The sequence below is a fragment of the Neoarthrinium moseri genome (assembly GCF_022829205.1).
Source record: "Neoarthrinium moseri strain CBS 164.80 chromosome Unknown scaffold72_Wmoseri_CBS_16480, whole genome shotgun sequence".
NCBI classification, from domain to species: Eukaryota; Fungi; Ascomycota; class Sordariomycetes; order Amphisphaeriales; family Apiosporaceae; genus Neoarthrinium; species Neoarthrinium moseri.
This window is the reverse complement of record NW_026055186.1, coordinates 123,725-144,432: the sequence shown is the minus strand read 5'-3', so window position 1 is coordinate 144,432 and position 20,708 is coordinate 123,725. Positions and strand designations below refer to the sequence as shown.

The following is a 20,708-nucleotide window of genomic DNA, read 5'->3' as shown; positions in this document are numbered from 1 at the left end:
AAGTCTAGCTGCTGACATCGCCCACACGAGAACGCCAGGTTGCTCTTCACCTGACTCCAGATTAGAGGATCCGCGACGTACAGTTTAGCGGCCGCGCTTCTGCTGTGATTGGGTCGACGTAAGCGGAAGATCGGCAGCCCTCAGCCCAGCTGGGCTCATAGATGATCCTGCGGGTGTGCTCCCTGACCGCTGATTGGAGAGATGCTTGCACCACAACGCACCATAGGTGGATGCAATTGCAGGTTGACTAAGAAAAACGCTGCATCGTGACATATTGGAGGAGGAATGTGAGGGTATGTATGGTCTCATGCTGCGAAGGACGGACGACCAAGCATGTTACGCCGATGAAAAACGGTTGGTTTCGTAGATGCCACAACGAGGGGAGACATAGGTATACGCCAGGTACGTACCCCAACCGCGTTATCCCAGCGGTGCGGGCCGGAAGTCTAATGACGTGCCCCACTGCATTGCAACCACTGTCGGGGGCGGCGGCAAGAACGGCAACTAGAAGCAGATTCATGATTCAAGTTCAAGTCACTTTCTGGAAGGACGCCTCCGTCCTTGGGTCTCTGTGCGAATATGCCCGTGTAAATGAACGGATATCCATGCCTTTGCGTAGGGTTATACTGATGTTTTCACTCAATCCTTGATCGATCAAGTTTGTTTCCGCGGCATCTGAGAGCTTGCCAAAACGCAGCCACGAATAGTTCCTACATAGTCTGTGAAGTATTGTGTGCCAGCCCTGCGACAGTAAATCGAGTCAACTTGCACTATATACACTCCATCGTTCCAATGCATAATCTACTGCGTCCCGCTAGTAGTTAAAAGTTATAGAGACCTTGGTTAAGAATCTCTATCTTGCGGGTGCGACACCACATTAACCCACCACGATGTTGGGTTGAGCCAAGCTTTCAACTTGTAGTAGCATCTCATTTCAGATTTGGGATACAGTTTCGGAGTAAAGTATCTCGTTTAGCATGCCCCAAGGTTACCCTTATAGGCTACGTCTCTACAAGTGTCTCCACATCTTCAATATTGGGATCCCGTGAGTAGACGCGTCGGAGGCAATATCTCACCTATCAAATCTTTACCAACGAGTGGCTTTTCCACCACTTGGCGTGTTGGTGTCGAATCAAGGCAAATATACGTCTTAAGTTTGGATACTTCATTCGCCACTAGGCGCATTGTTGTGTTTGGTCTGCAATATCCATCAAAGTTAGGAGTACCCAACCAAGCTACACGATTATGACTATTATAAAGAGATCAACTGACTTACAATTACGGAGCTTCACAAATTCACCTTCATCTGTAAGGACTGAGTCTGTCTTCTCCTTTTATGACTAATCATGCCGCTTGGCCTGGCACCGAGTATCCACTCGCTAAACCCTAAGCGCTCCACACCTCGGACTCACGATGGCTTCACAATTTCCTACAAATCCCGCAACAGCTGCAACGTCTGCAACATCGATGACTAATCATCTGAAGGTTAAGGGGATGTGGTCTAGTGGTATGACGTTTCTTTCGCATGTTCTCGGAGCATAGAAAAGGTTCGGGGTTCGATTCCCTGCTTCTCCATTTCGTTTTGCTATAGGCGGGCTCTCTTTTTGCAGGTCTGTTTGACGAAGGCTAGCGCTACTTCTAGCAAATTACCTGATACTCTTAGCATGGTGTCGATATAGGTCGCATTTAAAAGAGAGCGGAGTGGCTAAAGATTACATCTCTTATGAGCCAGAACTGGGGCGCTCTATGTAAGGGATTGTCTATATCAGTCCATATATTGGTGCGATTCACTTCTGCCATTCATTCAACGCCGAATAAAATACAGCGCAACATTTAAACGTCACAATTCAATAAGTAAGACTGAAAAAGTAAGCCACTCCGCGTAAGATCCGTCCCAACGTGGTTGCACATCTCGTGTATCACTTGAAAATCAAGTAGCTGGAGGCTTTGGGGACATAAGTTAGAATTTATTTGTCAAAGCTGTCAGGAATAGAAATGATAGTCGCCCATGCCTGCTATAGTCTTCAAGGTTGAATCATGTCGGGATCTTGAGATGTGAGAACCACCTCCACGAGTGAGCTGCATTGTAGGAAATATACTCAGGCTTGCCAAGCTCTGCCAGTGCCTCATCCAAGGCTTGGACGAGAGCTTCATGGTCAGCCACATCCACTTGGTAGGTTCGACGTTCAGGCTGGTGTTGACATCTTGAAAGGCTTTCTTCTCGATATTCAGTTGTTCCGCAATGCCTAGCAAATAATGCAATGTTGTGATAGAGTTTTGAACCGAATAAAGCCATGACCGAACGACCAATCCAGGTCCAGAACCAATCACGAACAGGGTTCAATCTGGTGATGCCATGGTGTAATGGTGCAATGCAGTCAATGTAGCTGACTTGGTTATTGGGAAGCAGGTGTAATAGCGAGTCCAAGTAGATGGGTTCCGGTGATGGTGTTGGCTGCTTGGTTTGACTGTTGAAGTATGAGATGTACTGTAGCGGCTTCTGGTCCTAACTATGATGACTTCTTAAACGCTAGAATCCTCGAGAATTTAATGACAAAGACTATCTAACGTCAGTACTGGGGGACCAGCCAATATGGGCAAAGTCGCAGCATTGTCTGCCTATACTTCGGCTCTTTTTCTTCCAGGCGTAGTGTTGTAATCCTAGATTCTGGTTAGACTTTACGCCGGAGAACGTAGTGCTCGGTCTTGTTGGGATTCGTGCCAGAGAGCTTTCCAGAGAACGATGTTAACTAGTCATTGTTGACTGGTGTATCTTAGACCGGCGAATCGTCCCTCTCTCCATGTTCGAAATTACCTTCGGTAGCTTCAAAGGACTGCCCTAAAAGGATACCTTTTGGCTCACGAGCCTCTCGATCAGCTTCAACAGTTCCTAATTTGCGACAGAGTTCATCGTTCAAGGCTTGATAGTATCTGTTTACGGACACCAAACATGGCTGCTGTGTATATACGTACCAATACTTTGCACAATGTGCCAGCTGGTCTACATCATGAGAAAGCAGCATATGACTAAAGAGATAATATAAGGTGTACTAGCTATCTCTGAATATAACGCGCTGCAAGCAAGAATAATAGCCAAACATTGGCCAGTCAGGTACGACGTTCATGTTTGGGCCTTATGACTGGCTTCGGTTCGACGAACGACGCACTTCTTGGGCTTGAGAAAGCTGCGAGTCTCCTTTTTCTTCTTGTGGCGAATGCGATTCGTCGCCACGGACGACTGCTCTCCCAATAATTATTAGTGGCTGATTCAGCTGATAGCTCATACGGGCTATAGCCTGCTATGCCTACTCGCCTCCTCAATTAAGAGCTTTTCCTTGCATTCAGGAACAAACCCAAGGCATCAAAGTACTGTGCGCTATTGTATTTATCTTAATGCTTATGCCCTTCTGTTCACGCTATTCGCAATGCACCGCGGAGATAGGATTATCTGGACTCCATCACTCATTCTACAATGCTGAACACGACACGGTTGAGCCTATATGAAGGCTGTTGAACGTCTACATAGTAATTGGGAGCCGTGCGGCTTTGACCTCGAACTGAAGTCCAACGGTGACGCACATGGAATTGAAGCTTCGTCAACCTTGTCACAATGAGGGGTGCCAGGGGCCGATGGCGCATTTGTCGGAAGCATTATTGAGCTTTAGGAGACGCAGAGGAATATACAACAACGGTTCACGAGCCGACATTGCTAGTAGGCCCCAACAAAGGAAGCTTACGGGAAGGGATATTCTGGGAGTGAGTCCACTAGAAATGCCGGCGAAACACAGACCGATACCATTCAATGTCCAATAAATGCAATTGATCTGGCCAGATACATACACAGTATACATTTAAGTAATGATAGCCCAGATTCTTCCGTATGTTTCTTCACTTCTCCCATCTGACAGTTGTGCGAAGGAACTGAATTACGTGGGATCACTATGTGGTGCTAGTCCCATATGAGATGGGACATTGCCGTCAGGTTTGAATTCTTGGGCCCGCTTAGTCGCTAAAGCTGGCCATGATGGAATCATGAGCCACCCGAAGGTCAAGACTCATGCGGCCAGGTCGCGACTTTGGGCCATCGTCCTTGGATCGCTGCCATGCGTTCAGCCCCCATTGGCTGCGCCCACTGACGAGCGCTTTACTAATTACGAAGTCTCTGCTTCTTCCACTTGGTACTGGCTTGCAACACGCACATGCTAGTGACCACCCCGGAAGAAAAGTGCTTGCCAGGGCTGTGGCTATGGGTTTGAGTGCTGGGGCGAACCACCGCTGAGGCAGTAGACATTTCAAGGAGGCATGGCCCGTCTACTCCAATCATCACTCAAGGGCCGAATCCAGTAGCGAACAGGTCGACGTCCCAGCCCGGCTGGTGCGCGGGAGATGAGTGGATGATGAGGGCGTCGTGGAATTCGTCAGACTGCGGGACATGAACACTCATTCAAACGCTTGGCTGGCAACCTCCTGGCGTCCGTATCGGCCGGTCCACATGGCAGATAAGAAGGCTCAGGCACGGCACGTCGTGTCTGAGTGTCGGGCCAGTCCAAGAGCGGGAACGAGGCAGTCTTATGAACGCGAAAAGCGTGGACCCCTGCAGTGATTTACGCGTGGAAACAGGGCGGCTTCCGACGATGGTCACGATCTGTGGCCGAAATTGGCCTAATGCGGACGGCGGGGCCTGGCGGATTGAGTCTCAGTCGGCTCCTGACGCGATGATTGGTGAGAGGAGCAGACGAGCTCATGACCTGCAGATCCGGGCGGTGCATAGTGAGACTCTCTTGACGCTCGCCTGGCAAATCAGGACGGCGCCCTGGAGTTGCATGAAGCGTTTCCAAGGCCTCTGGTGCATAAGTTCCCCCTTGCACCACGAACCTGGAAGCCGTGGAGCGCCTCTGCGCATTGAAGCCGGCTGAAATTGCCCAGATTGCCAGAGAGGCCAGAGGAGCGCTGGAAAATGGGCCCCACCGGCCGTCAGTTCTGGAGCTAGAGGCGCCATAGGTGCCCATTCATTGGCTTCCCTGGGGATACACGGCGGCCAACACCAACTGCACGCGTCCGCTACACGCCAAAGTAAAAAAAAGTCTGCCAGTACCAGGTCTGCAGGTCTGCCCCGTCCGTCCAGGGCCCAGGTGGGTGTCTGCCCTGTCTGCCAATGCCTCCCCGCGCCCGTCGCCCGTCGCCCGTCGCCTGTCGCCCGTCGCCTGTCGCCCGTCGCCTGTCGCCCGTCGCCTGTCGCCCATCGCCCATCAACCCATCTGACTTGACCGATCCAATCTTGACTTTCCGACCTGCATGCAAGCCTGTTTGAGGTCTGAGCGTGCGGGTGCCATTCCATTCTCTCATTTCAGACGCCTGCTCGCATTGCCGCACGGCGTTGATTCGCGCATCTCCCCCGGCTCCAATCCTCCCTCGGTCACCCCAGAGTCCCGCGCTCTGTCTGGCTAACAGCGGGCGCGTGCTGATCCCACCTGGGCGTGCTAATCTCGGCGTGCAGCCCTCCAGACAGTTACGGTACACCTCCAGCGCAGCATTAAGTTACAGTAGCACCCGTCGGCCTCGCCCTGCGCGGCCACCACCCAAGACCCAAGACCCCCCGCAGCCCGTCGTCGTATCGAAAGCACTCGCTCACACACCTGGTGCTGCAATAAGACGCCTCGATTCCCTCCTCACACCCGCCTCGCCACTCTCCGTCCTGTTCCCCTCCTCTCCTGCGCCTAATCTGAGGATACCCGTACCAGACCATACCTAAAGGTATCAGATCGTACCCTACACCACTGGCTGGACTCGCGGAGGAACAACAAACAAATAAACAGACAAACAGACAAAGCAAGACACCGTCGGCGCCGTCTCTCACCTCGGCCAGCACACACTCGCTCTGTCCAGCATCCATTGGCGTGTCCGGACGTTTCTTGGGCAGAGCAAGCTCGTCGCCGCACGGTTGCGCTGGCATCAATCAGATCAGTGTGAGCTTTCTCTTTCGACAGCTCGACTGGGTACAGTACCTGGCTCGACTCCACCACGTTCAACGGCAATCGCTCCACCATGGCTGCTGTCACTCGTCAGCCCTTTGCTCCCCTCGACGGGGCCCGTCTCCAGACATTGACGAGTTTGAAGAACAGACAGAATGGTATGTTGTTGTCTTGATCCTGCCCGTGAGCACCGACACCCGCCCCGTCATCAATAAACCGCCGCAAGTGCCCCTCCAAGTGTTGCGTCGCGTCTTGGTTCCTGTACCGCTCCCAAACAAGTGAAAACCACCCCAATTGAACTGCCAAATGTAGCAATCAATGCTCTACTCTTCAATGGCCTATGCTCGCTCAATCCCTGTGCGCAATTCTCCGTTTTGCCTCGTGACACTGACCAAATTACGCGCAGCTATCACTACTGCGTCCCCTGTGAAGCGGAAGGCGTCCGATATCGTGGATGCGGATGATTCCGAGAATGTGAACCCAGTGCTCTTCTCTAAGCGATCAAAGGGCGCCGACGGCTTCTCTCTGCCCAAGGACTTCATCAAGCCGGCCTCTTTCGTCCTTACCAAGTCTGCGTCTACCAGCAACATTGCAAGCCCGCCCAAGGCCGTCACGCCTCGTCCTCGAAGCCTGTTGCACCCAAAGTCCCCAGCTGCAAAACTCAACACCGGCATCGCCAAGTCCTCTCCGCTCTCCGCCCCAGCCGGTCGCTCTCCGACCCGTGGCAAGCGCACCGGTCTTCTATCTTCGCGGCGTCGCACTGCTGGGTCGTACGGTCGTATCGACCCTCCCGTCTTCGGACTTGGTGCCTCGTCCAGCTCCTCGCCCGCCCCATTCTCACTGGACGCTGCTCTCAAAGGCACGATCCCAAGTTATGTCAACCGCACTGGCTCGTCATCTACCAGATCAACTGGTTTGGGTGATCTCCTAGACGCCCCGGCGAGTTCGTCCTGGGACTTCGATATCCATGAGGATACCGCAGAGCAGGAGATGACCAATCTGCTTCAGCACAGCACTTGTGTCTTGGACATCAGCTCAGACGAGGAGAGCGAGAGCCGCCGGGAAAGAGAACTCGCCGAAGGCAAGGAGAACGTGCCTCCCATGGATGACGTTTCCCAGACGAGTCGTCCAAGGGCTGCTCGCGCAGCAGCCGACCTGGACGATATGATCATTGAGAAGCAGCGGAACCCGCTGGGCGAGATGAACGTCAGGGACTACTACGCCGAGGGGTGTGACGAGTCGAGCATCGTCGTCATCCCCGGAGATGAGGACGAAGAGCCACAACCTGCCGCGAATGAGTTCCAGTTCGCTCCCGAGCTCAAGACTGCTGATTCTGCGGAGACAAAAGTGCCTACTCCAGAGCTGGCGTCCGAGCCGGCGTCCGAACCGCAGCCAGACGATGGTGCGAAGACGGTGGATGAGTTGATGCAAAAGACGGAAGAGCCAGCTCCAGGTGCTGCCCTTCTCCAACCCATCGATGGCACTGGCGACAGCTTTGAGGTCTGGGAAAGCGGGAGCGCCAAAGATGAGACCGAGGTGGCAGTGGATTGCTAATGACAGTGGATGATGGAGACGAGGTTTACGAGGCATACGTTCCATGGGCCAGCTCAAGTGAGTGGCTTCACACTGTCGCTAATAATTGTGAAAGGGTAATGAAAAGGAGGAGTCTCCGGAGTTCTTGGGCGTTTTCTCGAGAAGCCATGGTCGGCTTGGGTATACTGGTTTTGGGTCCACGTTCTGGTACGAATTATGTATATACGTCTGTCTTCTAATGAATTCGGGCGTTCGAGTTCTGAATACCAGCAAAGTTTTTGACTTGTTCATATCACAGCTATACTGTGCTCTCATTTGGTCTGCTCCCGAGACTGTCACCATGGGGAAGTTGGCGATCAGAACGGCAGCACCCCGTAACCTGCAGGCCCATCACGGATGGCTTCGCCCACACAGCATCCCGCCCGGTTGGGCCTCAAGACCTATTATGAGACTAGGCGGGTATACGAGCGGCTACGGTTCCTAGGCGCTTGGAAATGCTTGGGTATAGGTAGACTTGCTGCCGCCTTTCTTGCCACCCAGTGCCGGGTTCACGTGACCGTACCGACCACTCAACGCGTCGTCGGCGATCAGCGCGACGTATGATGGTGGTCTTACAGCGCTTCACACGTCATGCACACATTGTGAAGCGTCAATGCATCGTGAAACGCGGCAGCAGGTAGCCAATTGAGTCTGTCCACTGCTGCTGTTGTACATGTCCATACCACCCCGGCGCTGATCAATTGGCCCCGCGCGCTGCTCGTTCACCCCGCAGAGGAGTCTATGTCCACAGCGCAGCTAAGCTCAAGCTACAGCTCCGGCTTCTCCAGCTTGCCCACCCAATCATCCCGACCAGAGGCCCTAGATCCCCGAAACTTGAGACACCACAATGGCGTCTATCAACGACCTCGCGACCGCGGCCACGATCGCTTCGTCCGCCGTGGCTCTGCAGAGCTCGCCCCAGCAGCAGGCGTCACAGCCTGCTGCTCAAACATCGCCCCCGCCCCAGGCGCCCCTAACCCCTTCTTCTGCGGCCGCGGCAGTGCCAGCCCCTGCCGCCAGCAGCAGCACCACCACCCCGGGGCCTACTCCGGCACCGGCACCGGCACCGGCTCCTCAGAACACGCCACCGGGACCCTCGGCTCCGGTGCTGGCAGCACCCCAGATCTCGCCGTCGAATCTGCCCCCGGCGCAGGTGCCTGCGTCAAAATCACCGTCCGTGCCGGCGGCTGCTCCGGCTCCCGTGGACGGGGCCGTTGCAAACGCGGATGGCGCCGCAGCCAAGTCAGCCGCTCCGCCGGCGGAGAAGAAGAAGCCGGTCCGGGGCGCCTTTATCATCTTCGAGGGCATGGACCGCGCCGGCAAGACGACCCAGGCAAAGCTGCTCCAGCAGCGGTGCATCGAGGAGGGCAGGACGGTGCGGTTCATGCGGTTTCCTGGTAGGTTGTTGCCCGTATGGTGCCGTTGGTCAATCAAGAATTTCGAGTGAATGTATGGGTCGACTGTAGAGGTGTGCCAGTGACAGGTTCACGGGGATTAGATGCTAAAAGTCCGCAGACAGGACGACGCCGATCGGTCAGATGATTGACGCATACCTGAAGGGCCAGACGGATATCGAAGACCACGTCATTCACCTCCTGTTCAGCGCCAACAGATGGGAAGCACTGTCGGTTTGCTCCAGAGCCCTTATATGCGTAGTCTACTAACTCTGCAACCAAGGAAAACTATCCAAAGCGCCCTGGCTTCAGGCACCACCATCATTTGCGACCGCTACTACCATAGTGGCATTGTCTACAGCGCGGCAAAGCAGAACCCTTCTCTTCCGCTGTCCTGGGCCAAAGCACCCGAGGTCGGACTGCCGCGGCCTGATCTTGTCCTGTTCTTGGACCTCGAGGAGCAGGTCGCCCGTGAGCGCGGCGGCTGGGGAGGAGAGATCTACGAGAAGGGCGAGATGCAGCGACGCGTGCGCGAACTGTTCTGGGGTTTGAGTATGGGCGATGTTTCATCCAACACCAAGGGCAAGGGGAGGGAGGAGAAGGCCGCCGGCGAGAACGGGGCCGAGAACGGCGCCCGGCGCAGCAGCAAAGCCGGAAGCGACGGCTTCAAGCCGGGCGGTGACAAGGGCGAGTTCAGGCAGGAGGAGGAGGATATCCAAATCATCGACGCGGACCTGAGCGTCGAGGAACTGGCCGAGCGCGTCTGGGAACATGTCCTACCGCGTTTGGAGGCTGTTGAGAGGGGTGAAGTGGGAGACAAGGTGAGAGTCGTTAGATGATGGACTTCGCTGATTCAGAAGCCAAGTAGTTGTTCACACACTTGGGATGAATTGCATAGCCTCAAAAGTTCAGACCAAAATACTCCCACGAGTTTGAAATTCGCCTCGTCCTGCGGCATTGACTTGTCGGTATATTGATATCTGCTTACCCAACTATAAACAATGCGACAGTCTTTGCCATCAAGCCTATTTACTAAACTGCCAGTATTCAAAGTTGAAAAGGAAGTCGGTGCCACTACCCGTGAACTTGAAGAACAGATCCTGGGTCCCCGTTGCGCCGTTCACGGAGCACGTCACAGTCTTGTAGGTCTGCCACCCGCCTGTACCGGGAACGGCGCAGGTGCCGACCAGCGTGCCGGTCGAGCTACCTAGGCGCAGCTCGATGCTGCCGCCGTTGGTGGCGGAAGCGACACGGGCCGAGAAAGACTTGGCACCGTCCCCAAAGGCCACGCCCCTAACCTTGATGTAGTCGCCGTTGTTGATGTTGCCCACATCGATGCCCCCCTCGCTGCTGACCTCGGTCTCGACGCCCTGCTCCCACGCCATGGTCTCGGCCTCCTGGCGCACGTACGGGTTGAGGGTCCCGACCTGCGCCGGCCCGCCGCTCGTCCAGGGGATCTGCGGGATCGTGCCGTCCGAATTGTACTTGAAGCTCTCGACCGCCACGGAGCGCGTGTAGCCGCTGCCACCGGGCAGCGCCCCGTTGTGGTAGAAGAAGTACGAGGTTCCGTTGAACTCGACGATGCCCGGGTGGTTGGTGAAGCTGGCGCCCTGCGACGGCATGATGACGCCCTTGTACGTCCACGGCCCGACGGCGCTGGTGCCGGTCGAGTACCGCAGGTCCTCGGAGCAGCAGTTGGCCGCATAAATCATGTAGTAGACGCCGTTGCGCTTGTAGACCCAGGGCGCCTCCTCGAACGTGGTGGGCCGCTCGGCGTTGCCGTTGCGCGTGCCGAAGCCCGCCGTGGTGAGCGTGATCTGCGACACGCTGCCGCTGTACGACGTCATGTCCTGGTTGAGCTTGACGTAGTACAGGCCCGGGTTGCCCCAGTACATGTAGGCCTGGCCGTCGTCGTCGATGAAGACGGTCGGGTCGATCTGGCCGTTCTCGACCAGCGGTTTCCCGATGGCGTCCGAGTACGGACCCGTGATGCTGTTGCTCACGGCCACGCCGATGGCCATACTGCCACCGCGGCGGCGCACGGGCACGTACCAGTAGAACTTGCCGTTGCGCGGGATGACCTGGCCGGCCCAGGCGTTCAGGTCGGCCCAAGCGAAGGTCGTCAGGTTCATGGCGATGCCGTGGTGCTGCCAGTTAACCATGTCAGCCGACGAGAACAGGCGCCAGTCCTTCATGGTGAAGGTCGTGGACCCGTCCTCATCGTGGCCCGTGAACAGGTAGACGCGGCCGTTGTACACGACTGGGGCCGGGTCTGCCGTGTATATCGTTTGGACGATGGGGTTATCGGCCCTGACAAAGCTGGCCAACCCCAGCAGAGCGCTGAGGATCAAGCACAGAGGTGCCAAGAAGATGCTTTTAGAGACTCCCATGATCTTGATTCGCGGTCCAGATGTGACTTGTCGCAAAGCCGATGAGAGTCCATGACGGCGGGTGAGCGACGTCTATATACCCCCCACTGGTAGGAGACTCATTGAGTTTTTCTCAGAAGCCGAGGGCCAAGCTTTTTGACTTGATCATCGTGAGCGCAAAGCATGTTGTCTTTCGCATTCTCCGAGTACAGACCTGTAAGCGTGCCAATGACAGTCTCCCGGCGCCGATCAGTATGGGGTTCCGTTAACTCCACCAACCAGGGTTTGAGCGCTTACAACATGGCTCCCGAACCGGCAACCCAGGGGCCAGGGCGGAAACAGGCTTTGCGGCTCCCGGGTTCTCGTTTTGGCTTGATTGCTACTCATCTCAAAGTGTTTCGCCTTGGCACCCGCATGGTGGGCTCAATTTCCCCACGATGTGTCTCGTCGAGTTGAGATCCAATGCAACGTAAGGTGGTGCTTTTCAGATCTAGCGCGACACCATGTGATTCGGTTTTCGCACTTTGCAGTGGAGCACCGCCAGTGTGCACGATACGGAGTGAGCTCTCACCAGTTTATTTGAAAGTTCATGTTGTTAGAAGAATGAATTGGGAGTTACCACGTACAACATCAATGATCAAGCTATGGCCCCACGGATGGTAAATAAGGTTCCAAACCCCGTATATTTCTCACAAAGTACAAGGGTAAAGCTAGCTTGACCCACTGGACTGTATTTACATTAAGGGCCACGCGAAAAGCAAGACTAGTCCTCCCACGATGAGTGTCGACAATGTTCCCTTTCTATTCAAAGACGGGGACTCCGAGGCAGCTATGCTGGTTGTAGTAGAGTTCAGGCCCGCTGTGCTGGAGAAATGCTGGGTCCGCTAGTATCGAAGTGGACGAAAGGTCGGTTGCGGTAGACGAGGTCCATATTGCCGTTTCTGGGACCGATGGAGTCGAACCGAATGACCGCCCGCTGTTTGTGGTATTCACATCGGGTGCCAATTTTGTCACTGGGGATTGTTCGCCGTGGCTACCGAGATCACAGGTATTCAGTTCTTGGGGTCCAAAAGCGAGAGGTTGCCCATATACCATTGGTACCGGCAAATTTCCATAACACCCGTAGCAGCGCGAGAGCCCATGAGCACACTGGAGTTGGAAGTTTAAGTCGGCGTCGACTTGCAAGGTTAGCTTGGAATTTTTCTAGCTTTCAGAACATATACGAAGCTTTATGAAGGTATCAACATTATCTTGCTTCGCGTTTAGACATGTACAGTGCAGCTCCGTCTCGGAGATGACGCCGCTGCCAGGAATAAACTTTAAGTGGCATTCTGTGCAACCGCCTTTTGCGTAGAACATGCCACTGCAGAGTGTATTAGATAATATCCGCCATTGAAGCGACATTAACATCCGTCAGACGCACCAATCTTCAGCCACAAGCTGCCCATTATCGTTATTAAGACATAGATCTAAGACTAGAGATCGTGGTAGTGGACCACTGTTGATCCCACAGCAATCCTCGAGTTCGTGACAGCAAATAGGAAAGAAAACAACGAAAGGGCAATTCGGGTATGAAAATGTGGTTAGCTACTCATTCTCAAACTGTGCATCTTCCAGTATCATTGCTGCTCCCTTTTCGCCAATTGCATATACCGTCGCTTGCAAATGCGCGCTGATCTGTAGTGGCATCACGCTTGCATCTACCACCCGAAGGCCCTTGGTCCCATAGACCCGCAATCTGTCATCCACCACTCCGCCCCCAGCTGGGTTCATACCTATCCGCCCACCCATAGCGCACGTTCCCACCGGATGCCAGTCTGTGATAGTTGTTTGTGTCAACCAGTCACGCCAGAACGACTCGTCCTCATCCTCGACTGGCACCTGAGGAGGGAATACACGCCGACGGATGATTCCAGCGAGAGGTAAAGCCTGCGCAATGCGGTACGCCGCGAAACGTGCTGCATGGACCATCAACGACAGGTCTATGGGCCCGCCATGAGTGCCTCCATAGTACTGAGGATCTATCATAGGCTTGTCGGCGATATTGTTGGAGCTGATGTGAATGGAGCCCTTGGAGAAAGGATATTGCAGGATTTGAAGACAGGTTGCGTATTTCTTATACGATGAAGGGGGAGGCTGGAAAAAAGGATTCCAGTTGCCAAGGTCGAAGATGTACTCGATTTGGCCAAGCTTGGCTGCGGAAGAAGGAGCTAAGCGGTCTTGACGTATGGCACGCTCTAGATCAGGAATGGTGGTTATGGAGCCAGCCTCTTCTGAAAGAGCACGCAGTTGATGGGAAGGGACAAAATGAGAGAAGGGGAGATAACATATTGAGTTTGGGAGGATTGTTAGCGGCCCAGTACGAGAAGCTCTGAACTGGTGGCGGGCTGCGTCTGCTGCGGCCTTATGCTGTTTAAGGTCGTCGGGGGTAGAAAGGGTTGAGTCTACTTCGAAGATCAAAGCAGCCACTAACAGGGTCAGACACACTACATCATGAACTTTGGTCGTTTCTCCATGCTGGCAACACTTACTAATATGATCTTGTAAATTTTCACCAACGTTTGGGTTACTGACTTTGACGGAAATTCTCGCCTTGCTGAGAATGTCTGGGTTACCGATCCCAGATAGCTCAAGTATCTGCGGCGATTGGACACTTCCAGCTGAAATGATAACTTCACGAGAGGCAGCTGCGAAAAATGATGACCCGTCACGCTGGAACCGAACACCCTTCGCAGTCCATTCCCCATCATCTTTCTCCAAAACGATTTCAGTCACACAGGCCTCTGTCAGAACGAGAAGATTCGGTCGTGATGCGTTCGGTAGACAGTACGTTGTGGTGGAATATGACCTTGTTCCAGTGTGAGGGTCGACTGAACCAAGGTTGGTCCATACTCCTACATTAGACCCTGCAAGATGGGCTCTGTTGGATTCAACCCCAAGACTTTGCATTGTCTTAAGCCATAACTGATGACTGCTGGAGTATTCAGAGGCATACCCTACCTGAATTGGACCTGACTCGCCCACGGCTTGCTTGTCGTAGTAGAGAGAATTTGCCTTCTGATTAAATTCCTCGGGAGTGTGGAAGTTCTCGGTCTTCTTGAAGTATGGCCTGATATCACGCAATAAGCACCGTGAAAAAACGTATATAGCCGGGCACGCCGCTAATACCACCTACAGCAGATCGTCCCACCCCCAACCTTTATTGCCTAGATCTCGCCATGCGTCATGATCCTCACGACTGGCTCGGTTCCAGGTCATGAAGTTCAGGGCGCTTGTTCCACCAAGAACCTTGCCCCTGGGCCAGGCCAGTGTCCGCCCATCTAGTCCCGGCTGCGGAATTGTCTCGAATTTCCAGTCATAGTCTGTACCCAATGTTTGGCCGTATAGTCCAGGGATATCGATTGTTTCAACACCGAGGGCTACCGGACCGGCCTCTAGTACGCCGACCGTCAACGCGGGGTTTTCGGAGAGACGGGCGGCGACGACGAGGCCCGCGGTTCCGCCACCAACGATAAGATAGTCAAACTTGCGAGCTAGAAAGTCGACAGGGCTGGTAAGCGGCATTTGGCCGCTTGTGGTCGCCATCCAAGGTAAACGTTATCTTTGTCGTCTTGCAACTGTAGGTCTTAGGAACCCCGTTCGTAGGAGGACCGCCGCCACCTCCTGCACGTTTCTTGGTGATAGCGAATGCATATGCCCTTGCAATCAATCACCAATCAGGCTGCATTTTCCCCGCAACTGGCATGCTGTTTGAAAGTACTTACTGATTGGGTCAATACCCCCTAGCCAATTGTACGTTTTTGAAAATGCCGTGGGGATCCCAAAATGAAACCCAGCTTCGGTGCGGTTTGGGGAATGTTGTGTCACATCCCGCCGCCGGCCCTCGTCAACTTCGAAGGAGTGAGCGGCGACAATAACTTGAAATCGTAAGCCCAATCATCAGTTCGACGTATAGCAATGCCTACGATTTTTTCAGGTTGAAATTCGATTGCAACTTGAACCACTAATTCCGCTATCCATTATACGCATCTGAAAGGGGGCTTGACTCTGTCAAAATGGCACCCTCCACCCCGACAGATTGTGAGAAGAATGATAGGATGGCCAGTGCCAAGAACAACGTACCTCCTCGTGAAAATAACGACTACGATGAATCTCCGGAATCTCACCGCCACCGCCACCACCACCACCATCACCATCATCATCTCCCTCCGACTCCTTCTGTGCCGGGTCGCCTCGCTCTTTGGAATGCCCGAGTTGAATCTCTCTCGGATTTCGAAGCTCGTGGGATCACTCGTGTTCCACCTTCTGAGCGTCGTCCTTCCTCTTCCTGGGATGATATATCCGTGGCACTACTCTGGTTTTCTGCCAACATCTCCGTGAACAATCTCGCTGTCGGCCTTTTCGGTCCACTTATCTTCAGTCTCGGTTTCTTTGACTCCGCTATGTGTGCTGTCTTTGGCGGGCTGCTGGGCAGCCTCTCAACGGCCTATATGAGTACATGGGGTCCCGTGAGCGGAAACCGTACTATGGTAGTGCTAAGGTACTTCATGGGATACTGGCCCGCCAAGTTACCGACAATATTGAACATTATTCTCATGGTCGGCTACTGCACGATTGATGCAATATTAGGCGGGCAAATGCTTAGTGCGGTTGATGATGGGGCTATGTCTATCGCGGTTGGTGTCGTGGTGGTTCAGGTGGTGTGTTGGATGATTACACTGTTTGGCATGAAACCATTCCACACGTATGAGAGATTCGCTTGGATACCACAGCTGATCGTACTTCTCGTGCTCGCGGGCACTGCAGGGCCGAATTTTGACGTTGGGGCCCGTTCAGTCGGCTCAGACACAGCAATTTCTGCAAATCGGCTAAGCTTCTTGTCGCTGTGTTTATATGTGCCAAATTCTTGGGGAGCTGCAGCCTCGGACTTCTACGTCTACTACCCGGAGAGGACGTCGAAATTGAAGATTTTCGCGCTTACTCTAGCGGGGCTTTGGTTGTCTTTCTCACTCGTGTATCTTCTGGGCATCGGGATCGCCACGGGAATACGGAACAACCAGGCCTGGTCCGACGCGTATGAAGTCTCAACTGGGGCATTAATAGTCTCTGCCTTCGAACCTTTGAAAGGGTTCGGGCGGTTCTGCGGAGTCATCGTCGCGCTGGGCGTCATTGCCAATAGCATCCCTGGGACCTACGCTGCCGCACTTGGATGTCAGGTTTTGGGGCGTTATGGCAAGGCTGTTCCTCGTTGGACGTGGTCATGTGTGCTCATTGTAATTGAACTCGTTTTGGCACTAGCTGGAAGGGAGAATTTGCTTGTCATCATGCAGAATTTTCTCGCGCTGATGGGCTACTGGGTTGAGCTCATGGTAGCCATCGTATTAGTTGAGCACGTATTGTTCCAGAGATCGGGGCGCTTCGATTGGGCGAAGTGGGAGGACAAAGCATACCTTCCACTTGGTATTGCTGCACTTGTGGCATTTCTGCTCGGTTGGGTAGGAGCCATTCTAGGGATGTATCAAGTGTGGTATACTGGCCCACTAGCAGCTATCTCGGGGTCCGCCGACGTGGGACTTTGGATAGGAACAGGGTTCACCTTGGTTGTATATCCAGGGTTAAGATGGGCCGAGTTAGGCTATTTCAATCGCTAATTTACCAGCAGATCATGAGAATCCATCTGTATGCCTTCGTAGTATCATCAACTGGAAGTCTTGATACTGAATACATGCCTGAAGGGTTGAAATTACATTTGTTGTTTGATGCACTGCTCTAAAGTTCACTGATTGGAGGCCATATGGGAGCAATTTTAGACACCCTACGTGGTGTTTTGGATGCAACAGCACAGCTGTCTAGGTCGTCATCACCGATGGGGTTTTGTTTTGGTTTTTTTTTTTGTGTGTGTGTGTGTGTGTGTGTGTGTGTGTGTGTGTGTGTGTGTTGGGGGGGGGGGGGTTTCGTTTTTGGAGATTGAACGATAATTGGTGCCGACGAAGAAGAACAAAGCGAAGATGGAGATCGGTTCCAAAGATGTAGCGGCTAAGATTGAGAAGAACAAGGTGATTTAGAAAAGGTCTCACAAACTCGTGTCAGAGGAAGAAGTGAAGGCCTGCAACCAGGTTGCAACTATATTTGCGCTACCGCGCTGAGGAAAATGGAGACTGATTCGACTGCTAAGTCTCGATAAGTAACAGGCAGGATCATAGAGTAATTCAGATAGCAGCGACAACATTATATGGGCGAGTGGAAGCACTTACAAGTTCCAGAACCAACCAGGAATAGGGCGATCACGTGACTTAGTTGCAATTTGCGCTCAGCCCCAATCCGCCATGCATGAGGATCAGGGCGAGGGGGGGAAAATGGTGAAATTCCTGCCTGAACGCACAGGTCCAAGTTCCCTGGAGTTCAATACCACACCACCAAACTACTGCGCAGACGCAGCCTCGGAAGAAGGGATATCTCCTTTCTCAGGGGTTGCGTGGATCAAGACAGCACGCCAGACTCATGTTCCGTGGGCTTTGGAAAGGCTGGCGGAGCCTACCATCCGCCCAGGCACGGTTCAACTCCACTCCCAATCAATCACAATTTCGCGCCAACGTTATTCGTCTCTTACGAAACAATGGCGCTCGTTCGCTTGCGGCCAGGCCTCGTCCAAAGAACTCTAGCGTATTGTATGCCAATATCTACGGAAGCATATATTTGTCCATCGCCCTTCTCGTAACGGACGATAGTTTGGACTGGCTGACACGGAGACATGCGGGAGTTGAGGCTGTGCAGGAGATAACACTGGCGAAGGACTTTGCGACCAAAACAAAGAACTTCTGGGCACTTGGGCCCGCATTGCTACATGCATACTCGGGCAAAGATGTGGAGCATCACGAGGGACTTCAACCGACGGAGGAGTCAGGCATGGTGGATGAACTTGAAGTTCGGCTGATGACTGTTCCCGACCCCGACGACTCTGACACCACTTTGTTTCTTTGTCAAGCGACCTTCAAGTCTGAGGCCGAACCAGAATTCTATGTTGCTACCCGCAGCAACCGCATGGAGGACGCGGCTTATTCATTAATGCCCTCTGTTGATAAATTTAATCAGCAACACTTAGCGGCGAGGGGCTTGCTTCTTCTATTATACCCTGATGGCAGCTTCCATTGCCTGTATTATGACGGGCGCCGGTGGCTCAATCTGCTTTTCTTGGAGTGGCAAACTGCAGAGTCGATGGGCTTCCGGTGACTTCCGGTGACTACTACGCTCGCACTTTAGCCTTTCACCTTCTGGACGCAAGATCCCCAAGGTGAAAATAAATAGAAGATGTAGATGGTTTGCACCTCCGTAGTCACGAACTGTCCCAGTTCCACCAACAGCATGTGTGCCTGTGGCGTACGGTCATTGGGACATATCATTTATCATTAGAAGATTGTTGCAAAGTGTGACGCATGAGAAATTCTTTTCTGTTAAAATCTGCTTTAATCATTATTAGATCTCTTCATCTATGTCTGTTGTAAACTTTTATACTCTTGCGTCAACCACTAGGAACTCTTATGTGTATTCGCCATCCGAAGACGGCTGTCAGAGCTTCTGTCAATGTACTAGTAGATACATACGTAGTAAGTGGAGTGGCTGGCGAGCTCGTAACGTAGGTGGCTGGTCCACTATTTCAACAATTTCTTCCTCAAGAATAGGGATTCATGTAGTGTTCTGAGCGCAATTACAGTCCCAGGAGATGTCCTGAGCTATCTAAACGAAAATCTAGTATGAAATCAGTGCAAAGTGACGATAAAAAGGAGAGGAAACTCAGGTATAAAGTAGGATTTCAACATGCTGACATAGCTAGGAGTCTCGGTTCGTATGCAATAAAGGGCAAAACGCGAGCAATTAACGAGGGACTACGAGGGACTCAATGTCTGTTTTGATAACGCAGTCATGCGACCCAGAGCACGGAGACAGGGGGATTCATATGAATTCAAAGCATTCTTACAGGTCGATACTAGAAAATACACTAAGTATCTGGTGTTGCCGGATAGCTATCATGGCCATATGTGGAATTGAGTGAGACACTTCCAACCACGCTTCCGGACTCTAGACGTATCCAAGTATCAATGTCCAAATCCTGGAGCTTGTCCTGCCTTATGAACACTTGTCGCGCGCCGCGCTCCCAACTTCCGTAGCCACCATATCCAGAATGCTGCCCAAAACACATATTGATGCCGTTGCCTGTTACAGACATTCCGGGAAGGAGCGTATCCCATTTGTAGCACCATGTATCGCCGTGGTCATGTCCAGAGAAGACTGCTATAAGGCCAGGTGTTGAGACAAGCGCTTGCATGAATGCTGTGTCTTGTTCTCCGTAAACGCAGCCAGCATCGTTGCTGCCGTCGGAACACCAGCCCTGTGCCTGTTGGGAAAGTGGAATGTCATCATTGATTCCAGGTTGACGGTGAGGATCTACCCCAGCTTGCTGAAGAGCTAGTGAAGCATTCGTTGGTATATGCACAAATGCAAGCGACGGGATGACTTTGCCGTGCCTGTTCCTGAGCTCGGAGCTTGTTGCTTGAAACCAATCCACTGCACTCTGGTCAACCCAATTGGGCTGTCCAATCTTTTGACTTGCATTATCAAGCGTCTGGTATAGCCACCCGCCCCTAGAATCGAAAAACCAGAGTACAAGGTCGGGTGCGCATCCCCAGGTGCTACACGATGAGTCATAGACCGGAAGATAGTAGTTGGATACCCCAGATTGGGGACCAAAAACCATCTGCTGAGTGCGTGAGTTAGGCCACTGACGTTCGCGAGCGAGGATAGTTGATCCGGTTACGTTGAAGTCATAGTCGTGGTTACCGTAGGTCGAAGCCCAAGACAGATTGCGCGCCACCAGTGGAGCAACAATCTGGTCAACGTACTCCGTGCTGTTCTCAAAGTATGTGTTCTCACCGGTAATTAGATCTCCGTTGAGCACAATCAAGCTCGGTGTCTCGTGATCAAGGACTTCATTCATAACCCTGACAGAGTTTATATCTTGCCGTGGACCCCATGATTCCCATGCGTCTGCACAGAAAGGTTTAGTTTTGGATCGAACAAATCTCGATATGAGGTAGACCTACTTTCCCCAAAGTGGAGATCTTCAAATATGGATATTTGGAACGTTCCACTCGTCGTGAACGTTAGAGGCATAGCAGTATCTGTAACAGCGCTGGTCTTCAATTTCGAGTCCGCTGCCGCATGTATAGAAGCACCTGCGAGCCATGCTTGACTGAATGATTTACGAAACATCTTGATTGGGGGTGTGAAAGTGGCACATATCCTGATATCATGTAGAAAAATTGTCATGGTCTTCAGGAGTTGGTTATGGTTTGAGGAGGGGCTGCCTCCTAAGTAGAGTTCGGCATGTGGAGAAACACTCCAAG

General features: G+C 52.9%; 7 protein-coding genes across 7 annotated transcripts; 4 read left to right on the top strand and 3 right to left on the bottom strand.

The window, feature by feature from the left end:
• Positions 1 to 6,045: 6,045 nt before the first annotated feature.
• On the top strand, positions 6,046 to 7,526 carry JN550_011723 (uncharacterized protein; the record flags this gene model as incomplete). Its single annotated transcript, XM_049310119.1, has 2 exons — positions 6,046 to 6,130; positions 6,379 to 7,526. 2 exons carry the CDS (start codon positions 6,046 to 6,048, stop codon positions 7,524 to 7,526), a joined length of 1,233 nt encoding a protein of 410 aa, XP_049166349.1.
• Positions 7,527 to 8,391: 865 nt separating this feature from the next.
• Positions 8,392 to 9,777, top strand: JN550_011722 (uncharacterized protein; the record flags this gene model as incomplete). Its single annotated transcript, XM_049310118.1, has 3 exons — positions 8,392 to 8,941; positions 9,060 to 9,168; positions 9,222 to 9,777. 3 exons carry the CDS (start codon positions 8,392 to 8,394, stop codon positions 9,775 to 9,777), a joined length of 1,215 nt encoding a protein of 404 aa, XP_049166348.1.
• A 186-nt stretch (positions 9,778 to 9,963) lies between these two features.
• Positions 9,964 to 11,328, bottom strand: JN550_011721 (uncharacterized protein; the record flags this gene model as incomplete). Its single annotated transcript, XM_049310117.1, has 1 exon — positions 9,964 to 11,328. The coding sequence occupies one exon, from the start codon at positions 11,326 to 11,328 to the stop codon at positions 9,964 to 9,966; it is 1,365 nt and encodes a 454-aa protein (XP_049166347.1).
• Positions 11,329 to 12,894: 1,566 nt separating this feature from the next.
• JN550_011720 (uncharacterized protein) lies at positions 12,895 to 14,871 on the bottom strand (the record flags this gene model as incomplete). The annotated part of the gene is made up of 4 exons (XM_049310116.1): positions 12,895 to 13,775; positions 13,839 to 14,155; positions 14,303 to 14,416; positions 14,483 to 14,871. The coding sequence occupies 4 exons, from the start codon at positions 14,869 to 14,871 to the stop codon at positions 12,895 to 12,897; spliced, it is 1,701 nt and encodes a 566-aa protein (XP_049166346.1).
• A 491-nt stretch (positions 14,872 to 15,362) lies between these two features.
• JN550_011719 (uncharacterized protein) lies at positions 15,363 to 16,958 on the top strand (the record flags this gene model as incomplete). The annotated part of the gene is made up of 1 exon (XM_049310115.1): positions 15,363 to 16,958. One exon carries the CDS (start codon positions 15,363 to 15,365, stop codon positions 16,956 to 16,958), a length of 1,596 nt encoding a protein of 531 aa, XP_049166345.1.
• Positions 16,959 to 17,808: 850 nt separating this feature from the next.
• On the top strand, positions 17,809 to 18,537 carry JN550_011718 (uncharacterized protein; the record flags this gene model as incomplete). The annotated part of the gene is made up of 1 exon (XM_049310114.1): positions 17,809 to 18,537. One exon carries the CDS (start codon positions 17,809 to 17,811, stop codon positions 18,535 to 18,537), a length of 729 nt encoding a protein of 242 aa, XP_049166344.1.
• Positions 18,538 to 19,303: 766 nt separating this feature from the next.
• Positions 19,304 to 20,574, bottom strand: JN550_011717 (uncharacterized protein; the record flags this gene model as incomplete). Its single annotated transcript, XM_049310112.1, has 2 exons — positions 19,304 to 20,349; positions 20,406 to 20,574. 2 exons carry the CDS (start codon positions 20,572 to 20,574, stop codon positions 19,304 to 19,306), a joined length of 1,215 nt encoding a protein of 404 aa, XP_049166343.1.
• Between the last annotated feature and the right edge of the window lie 134 nt (positions 20,575 to 20,708).